The following is an 8,110-nucleotide window of genomic DNA, read 5'->3' as shown; positions in this document are numbered from 1 at the left end:
CCCCTTCATGCACCACAAACACACTTCCACTCCATGAAATAAGACACCCATCACTAGCAAATCGAACAATTTTATTCTCATTACAAAATCATCTGCGAACAACCACTTTCCCAACCCCCACACCTGCCTTATCACCACATTTGCCCTTCTCACTCTCTCTTTTATATTACCATCCACTCCCCAATTCCAGGGGCGCACAAACCATGCAAACCATGTCTTGTCCGCATTTAACTCTTATCTATTTTTGTCTGAAGTATCTTCTCAACTATTTCATCATCTCCTTTAAAGAATCTTCGCTCTTTGCTAGCAGCACTATGTGATCTGAATATGCGAGTGACCATATCCTGACTCTTCCTACCCTAACTCCTCCTACCACTCCGACCGCTAGGTTACTTTCCATATCCGCAATTAAAATTTCAAAAAGCGTTGGGCTAAGCGGATACCCTTGCCTCAACTAAAAACCCTCAGAGATTCCCTCCCTGCTTTTACCCTATCTTTCGTCTGCTCATATACCTCCCTTACCCCCTCTATCAGGCCCTAAAGCCCGCCTGCGTCTGTGGCAGTATCCCTTTCCCCTCAACATCCTTCCGCAACCTAACTGCCAACACCATTACGTATGTTTTGTAAGCCATATTCATTAGTATAATTTCTCTATAATTTTCCTGCCTCCCCCTATCCCCTTTTTTATACAGTTGTACGATCAACCCTTCTCTCCATACTTTGTTCACTACCCTCTTCAGCCTCTCCCTTACACATTGTGTGCCAAACAGCGACGTTTCGGTCTCCACCCCATCCAGCCCTGCTAGACTCCCTCGTTCTTCTAATCCCCTCAACTTTCTTCCATGTACTTTATCCCTAAAATGAATCTTTAAAAAAATTCCTTCATGCCTCCCTCCCTATCTTCTCATTTTTTCCACCCTAGGTTTTCTATACCTATTATATATCTTCCACTCGTCCCCTCCTGCCTTAGCACTTCTCAACTCCTCTTCCAGATCTTTTTCCTCTTCCTGTTCTTTCTTCTTACACAGCACCGTGAGCTTCTTCCTTATTTCTACGTACTCCGTTCTTTTCACAGTTTCTTCCTTGTACTTCCTGTACTTCCTTTTCATCTTTCTCTTTATCATTTGACATTCCTTATCTCACCACGGCTTCACTATTCCTTTCTTTTTCATTCTAAATACCTTCTTTTGTACACACCCGTTCACTTTCTCTTCCAGATTCTCCCATATCTCTTTCACCGACTCCGCCTCAAAACTTGCCTTTCTCAACTGCTCCTGATACTTTTCTCTCGCCTCCCTCGTTCATGACGTCCTCTCCCCTAACGACTATTCTTCCCCACCCTTCCTGTTATCCACAAATTTAGTGCATGATGGTCTGTTTCCAACCTGCGTTCCACTGCGAATTTCTCTGTTTTATCCTACACTTGCATATTCCAGCCTCTGTCCTCCATTCAGTCTTTTAGAATCTCCCCTCTTTATTTATTATCTTATCTTTGAATTTCCTTTTAAAGCTTTCCCCTTACCGGTACAGGCGCTCTTATCTTTCCTGTCCTCATTTGCACGCCCTATCACTCTCCATGAACTTCTTCCTGTAAGCCATCCCTAGCCCCTGTTATAATTCCCTCCCTTGGCAGCTTTGGCACTACTATATTCCATTTCTTTCTCTCTAGACACGTCTCTACCAGTCCCGCCACATCAAATTCCTGAAGATACCTCCAGAAACCCTCATCTTTCTTTTTTACCCGTGCTACGTTCCAGTACAGCACCTTAAACACTCCTCCACCCTACTTTACTCCCACCCTCCTACTTCCCACGAAACAAATTCCCCTGCATTTCCTTAAAAACCTCCTTCTCCTCGTCCTATACTCACATTTTCTCATATATTTTTATTTTCTGATACCCTACCTTCGCCGTTCTCCCCTTACTCCTCTCCCTTCTAGCCCTGTCATTTAGCATTCCCTGCAAATCCCTTTCCTTCTTCATCAAATCTTAATCGATGAAAACCTTCTTATCTTTTATACTAGTTTTGTTTCGCAATACGCCCAACTTTTCTTACCAGCTCTCCAATTCCACAACCGCCACTTCATTCTCTTTTCTCCCCTTCAGCCTAACTTTCTTCTCGCCCTCCCCCTGTCAACTATTACCATTTCCGACCTGTGCTTCACCTTCTTAAGTCTTTTTTCCTCCCTTTCCTTCTACACCCTGATAATTTCTCCCATCTTCTTCATTTTATTATCTTTTTCCTTCCTTACCGACATCACCTCCCTCTGCAATCCTTCTACGACCGTCTCAGCAAGGATGTAATAAAGGATGTGGATACGGCCAGTGTATGGTAAGAATTGAGTTCTTAACTTTATTTATTGCTTATTTACTTTAATAAATACATATTTCGCTTTTTCTTTATAAATTAAATTACATTATAGGATAGGATAGCAATAGACGACACAGTGTTATTCGATTTGCTTACTGTAATGACAATATTTACGACGTTGTTTATCTTCTCTTGTTGGCTCGCCTCTAGTCCGCAGGTTTGTCCTCTGGATCTCTTTATCGCTCTGTCTCTTTCGCCTAAATCTCTTTCCCTGTTCCCTCCCCCCCCTTATCACTCGATAATTCGCCCAGCAGGGTGTCGATTCGCTGCTGGCGCGACAAAAAACTGGCTCATTGAGTATCCGCTCGAATTGTCCTACATGTTCCTCATCGACAACTTGGCTTTCTTCTTCGTATGGACCTCGTGCATCAGTTTGATGAAACGTCGTCTGTGCCTTCACCCTCGTCCCTGTCTCGTCGTGTTGCGAGCGATGACATGAGAGTCTGTTCGATTTGTCTCGAGATAAATGATGTGTATGAGTTCGATGATGATGATGATGATGATGATGATATTGCAGGTGGGATGACGTTGTTTGCTGACTTACAGTGACGAAATTACGGGGTTCTCGACGCGTTAGCTTAAAAATCACCGTCGGGCTGTAGGTCGAAGCGTGGTGGGAATGCGGAACCGTCGAACTGGGGTTTGTTGAACGCAGGTCGGTGTGGCTGAAATCATACAGAAAAATTGATCAAATCATCTGCAGTCCACTGTAGAACTTATAGTGGTCAATAGATATATTAGTTAGGTTGTTTTAACTTAACAACGAGAAATAACAAATTTGGAACGAGTTAGAAATATTTATATGAGGGTACGATTATAAAGCTTGATGCTCCATTTCCACTTCCAATCTAAAGAAAGAGAAACTATCCATCAAAATGAGTATTTGAAGTTAAAACAGTTTCTTGATCACCCACAGGTGAACCATGAACAGATATTCGAAATTCACCTGATGAAGATCAATTTGTCGGCAATCATCGGCTTCTTTCAAAATGTTCTCTTAACTTATAAAAACATCCCAGGATAACGGATTAATCGATATTGGAAACAAATATGATTAATGTTATATCCAACATTCACCAACAGTAATATCGCCTAGGAATTAAGCGTTTGTGATTAATAACCATTCCAAATATCTACTGATCGCTGATAAAGATTATATTCAAAAGTCCCCTGACTCCCAAGAGTAGCTCAAATGATATATTTTGAATGACTACAAATGAAATGTTCACATTAACTACACTAAGAACAGTGATTTTCACGTTCGCTGTGTTTTCACAATTCCGCAATCTATGGATCTCGTCAGCTTCCTCTAAGTCTAAGTTCTGGAAGTTAGAAGGAAACGAACACGGAGGGTCTTGGTATCTCTCTTTTTGGAACCCCAGACTCCAGGGATATGTCCAGTCAAATGAGCATTAAGATGATTATTGACATTACTGAAATTGATATTAATATTATTATTACTACGGTGAAGATGAGAAACAGTATGACAAATTATCTCTTCGATGAAATAATCTCCTTTTTGTGTGCGGAAGGGGTTCACACGAACACGCAACTTTGACACGTATTTTCTCGCACTTACATGAACCAGCGCGATCGGTTATTCCAACGCGGCGGAGAGCTGGCGAGGCTTCTGTGGCTAAATCAAGAAATACAAGAATGTTTATTTCAATCCGCTAATTTGATTTTTGCTATTTCGTTCTCAATTTCGAAATCCTCGTTCTTTCATTCTGCGTTTAGAGTAGCATGAATAACCTTAAGTGGTTGAACTCCATACAAGTCATTTAAGTTGTACCGAAAAGTTAGTTTGAAATGATTGAAAAATATCTTACCGCTGGACTAAGACCACGGGCGGCACTGCCTCCACGGCCCTTGGTGCGGAACTTGGTAATAGCCTGTTCTGCGAGGTCTGCTCTCTCTTCGGCTTCCTCGAGCTCTTGTTGTGCTTTACGGAACTTGGCAAGATTAAGGGCTGCGATCTCTTCTGCCTCCTCAATTTGCCTCTTGTATGTCTTGATCTTCTGTTGCAATTTGTCGACCAAGTCTTGCATACGTTCGTGGTTTTTGCGGTCCTCATCGGCCTACGAGAAAAGATAAGGTTATTTAAAAATGAAAACAAAAATTTATTTTACGTTCCATATTAGGAGAGATACCAACCTGGAAGCTGAGCTCCTTGATGCGGCGCTCTGATTTGCGTAGGTTCTTCTGTGCGTCGGCGTGTCTCCTCTGTTCACCATCGAGTTCATTTTCAAGCTCACGCACGCGTTGCTCCAATTTCTGGATAGCCTTCTTGCCTCCTTTGAGTGCATTGGCTTCGGCCTCATCGAGGCGGACTTGGAGGTCCTTGATTTGCGTTTCCAATGCCTTGCGAAGCTTCTCCTGGGTTTGGGCGTGATCTTGTTCTGCTCTGAGTTCATCGGCTAGTCTAGCGGCGTCAACCATAGCCTTCTTCGCCTTTTCTTCGGAGTTCTTGGCCTCGTTAAGAAGTTCGTCGAGGTCGGACTGCAATGATTAAATGAGATTCAGTACATGAATTACTCAAAAATAAAAGCAACGATTATAGAAATGGCATTTCACTTACGTGGAGGGTTTGGAGTTCTGCCTCAAGTTTCCTCTTGGCGGCGGAGATAGAAGCGTTTTGGGCACTAATTTCATTAAGTTGCTCATGAGCATCAGCCAGTTCTTGCTCAGCCTGGCGACGTCCACGGTCAGCTTGTTCAAGGAGTTGTCTGCTTTCTTCAAGCTCGTTCTGGAGAGCATTTGCTCTACGTTCAGAGATTCCAAGGAGTTCTCGAGCCTCATCACGTGCTCTTTGTTCCTCTTCCAGGGCGGTCTGTACATCCTTAAGTTGTTGTTGGTATCTCTTGATATTCTTTTGTGCTTCAGCGTTGGCCTTGTTGGCATGGTCCAAGGCAATTTCAAGTTCGTTGATGTCGGCCTCCAACTTCTTCTTCATGCGCAAAGCCTCAGCCTTGCCCTAAAATAAAAATTGAACGTTCAATACTTCTCTAAACACTTAGGTCCTGATAAAATATCTAGTTTCCTATCTAATAAATTCTTACCTTAGCTTCGGCTTCGAGAGATGCTTGCATGGAGTCAAGGGCGCGTTGGTGGTTCTTTCTGGTATTTTCGAACTCCTCTTCCTTCTCCTGGATGCGACGGTCAATCTCCTGCCTAACTTGACTGAGCTCAAGCTGGCTGCGCAATACTTTGTTTTCTTCCTGCTCGAGAGCCGCCTCGGCTTCCTCCAAAGCTGCCTGCAGCTCATCCTTCTCAGCCTCCAAGCGCTTCCTTGCCTTTTCGATTTCGTGGATGTTTCGGCCACCCTCTCCAATCTGGTCCAAAAGGTCCTTGACTTCATCGGCCAAGTTCTTGTTTTCGCGACGAACCGCTTCCAACTGTTCCTGGCTTTCTTCGTAAGCACCCTTGAGCCTGAAGAGCTCTGTACTGTAGTTGCGGCACTCCTTTTGGCTGGCGTCCAGTTCCGCTGCAAGGTCGTCGACCTTGAGTTTCCATTCGCCAATGATTTTGTCGAATGCCTTCTGTTTCTTCTCGGCTGCGTTGGCAATGGCAGTAGCACGGTCGACTTCTAGTTGGAGATCTTCGACTTCTGTGGCAAGACGTTGTTTTGTCTTCTCCAAAGCAATAACCTTCTGGTTGAGGGACTCAATGGTCTCTTCGGCTTCGGCGAGACGGCACTGCAATTTGCGTTTAGCCTCCTCGAGTTCCTCGGCACGAGCTACTCCTTCTGATTCGTACTTTGTACGCCAGAGTTGAGACTCAGCGTTGGCCTTGCTCAACTGCCTCTGCAAATCAGCCTTTCCTTCGGCTTCTTCCTCCACTTGTTCGCGGATATTGTCCAGGTCGTGTTCCAAATTACGGAATTTACCCAGAAGAGTGGCGCGTTCGCGTCCTTCTTCATCGGCGAGCCTCTTAGTGTCCTCCAACTGTGTCGTCAATGAAATCTTGATCTTGGAAAGTTGGTTCACCTGAAAAAATGGACTAAATCAGTTTCCTTCTTGCTTAAAGAACTAAAGGCTGTCACGACATAGTCTTTAGAAATTTATCCTGACCTGTGATTCGGCCTCTTCCAACTGCCTCAAAAGATCGCTGTTCTCGATCGACAGCTTCTTCTTGGCAGAGTCAAAGTCGTTCAACGTGCGGTTCACTTCCTCAAGTTTGCCTTGAGTCTCGTTCAACTGATGTTGCAATTGCTTAGCAATCTTCTCTTGGGCAGCCTATAGAGTATTTTAAAAATTAGAAAAGGAAACTTTCTCTTCGGTCCACTTTGAAAATTCTTCACTTGTATATCATGTTAGCAGTATCAGGTAAGTTACATTCGAACAAAAGTAACTCGTTACACTTATCAGTTACATTTTACGTACAATTTACGTTACAATTTATGTAAGATATACTTTTGAAGAACTTTCTGGGCCAAAAAAAAACAAGGAACCAAATATTAAACAAGCAGCAAGCACCTAAAACAATGAACTTTTAGACGAGACGAAGAAATAAAGGGATATTTTTTCTTCTTCCAGCTCCTTTATCACGTTGAAGTTCCTGGCGCACATCATGTTATTATCAGCGTTAGTATGCTGGATATGGTTTAAAGGGGAAACGTAACGTTACCTTTTCGTTGCTGAGGTGATCAACAGTAGCGCGGAGATCGTTCAATTCACTGAAGTACTGAACCTTCTCCTTCTCAATCCTGTTTCGGTGAACATGTAAAATAGCGGAATGAAGAGGATTAGAGACACATTTAGGACTAGCACACAGTTAAGATAAAAATATGAATACATAGTCTGGAACAAAACCTGTAAAATGTAATAAAATTACCGGGGAGACTTTGCATAACTGGTAGTCACGGTTTTGGAAGACGTATAATGATTCACGAGAAAGAAACATTGAAGGAATGGGGATTATGTTACACGTAAAGAGAATTTTGGTAAACTATTCCACGACACTTTCTGGAATTTAACTCTTAACCGGGTCTTTTAAAACTTAGTACCTTCTCCCTTGCGACGACGTCATTGGCAGCACGGGCGTTGTTCAGTACAACGTGGATGTCGTTACGGCCTTTTTCGGCCCTATTACAAAGATTGGGATATTTAATCAAAGTTTGTCGCGACCTGATTGTATAATCTAAGTTTAAAGGAGCCCTTGTATTTGTTTGAAAATATAAATCAGGGTGTCTACTCAAATCCTGGTGGCAAAAATCCATGACAAATTCCAAATTTTTTCCAAGCATAATTTTTCACAGCATGGAGCCATTCAAATATTTTGAATTTTCTTGAACAATCGACTCGGAATTTGCATGCAGCTTCGCGAGTTTATTATAAATAATATTTTTTTGCAGTTTCAATTAATATTGCAAGACATTCTTAAACAATTTAGCACGATCAATGACTCAAATAACTAAATAATACTAAAAACATAATTTCATATTTTCTGCATTTATCTCTAAAGTCCATGAATTTAAATAATAATTCAGAAAAAACATTGTATCTACTGATACTGAAAATTCAGTACATATTTAGGTAAAATGAATGTGGGTACTATATTAAATTCAATATAAACCGTTAAAAATTCATAACTTTTAAAGTAAAAATTTGGATTTGGAAAAAGATAGATGAATATTAAACCAAGTTGTTAGATTTTTAAACAATAACTGCATTCTGAACTAAAGAAGATTAGTTTTAACCAAAAATAATTTTAAAAAAATCTAGTTTCGTTGTCAACCAAG

The 8,110-nt window shown here is 41.9% G+C and overlaps 1 protein-coding gene across 31 annotated transcripts in view; it reads right to left on the bottom strand.

Moving 5' to 3' along the window:
• Window positions 1–2,832: 2,832 nt before the first annotated feature.
• Window positions 2,833–8,110, bottom strand: part of LOC117170505 (myosin heavy chain, muscle) — a 32,949-nt gene continuing 27,671 nt past the window's right edge. For 26 of the 31 annotated variants that reach the window (XM_033359178.1, XM_033359342.1, XM_033359257.1 and 23 more), the window contains exons 19-25: window positions 6,997–7,075; window positions 6,441–6,605; window positions 5,430–6,356; window positions 4,949–5,344; window positions 4,525–4,869; window positions 4,200–4,448; window positions 2,833–3,035 (exon numbers count right to left, since the gene is read on the bottom strand). In XM_033359178.1, coding sequence (XP_033215069.1) covers window positions 2,949–3,035; window positions 4,200–4,448; window positions 4,525–4,869; window positions 4,949–5,344; window positions 5,430–6,356; window positions 6,441–6,605; window positions 6,997–7,075 — 2,248 coding nt within the window. In that variant the 3' untranslated portion in view covers window positions 2,833–2,948. Of the gene's footprint in view, window positions 3,036–3,949; window positions 4,007–4,199; window positions 4,449–4,524; window positions 4,870–4,948; window positions 5,345–5,429; window positions 6,357–6,440; window positions 6,606–6,996; window positions 7,076–7,375; window positions 7,455–8,110 lie in introns of all 31 variants that reach the window. The other 5 variants (XM_033359410.1, XM_033358935.1, XM_033358685.1 and 2 more) reach the window with 2 other exon arrangements.

This window comes from Belonocnema kinseyi, chromosome 1 (genome assembly GCF_010883055.1).
Source record: "Belonocnema kinseyi isolate 2016_QV_RU_SX_M_011 chromosome 1, B_treatae_v1, whole genome shotgun sequence".
Classification (NCBI taxonomy): domain Eukaryota; kingdom Metazoa; phylum Arthropoda; class Insecta; order Hymenoptera; family Cynipidae; genus Belonocnema; species Belonocnema kinseyi.
This window is presented reverse-complemented; position numbering and strand designations above follow the sequence as displayed.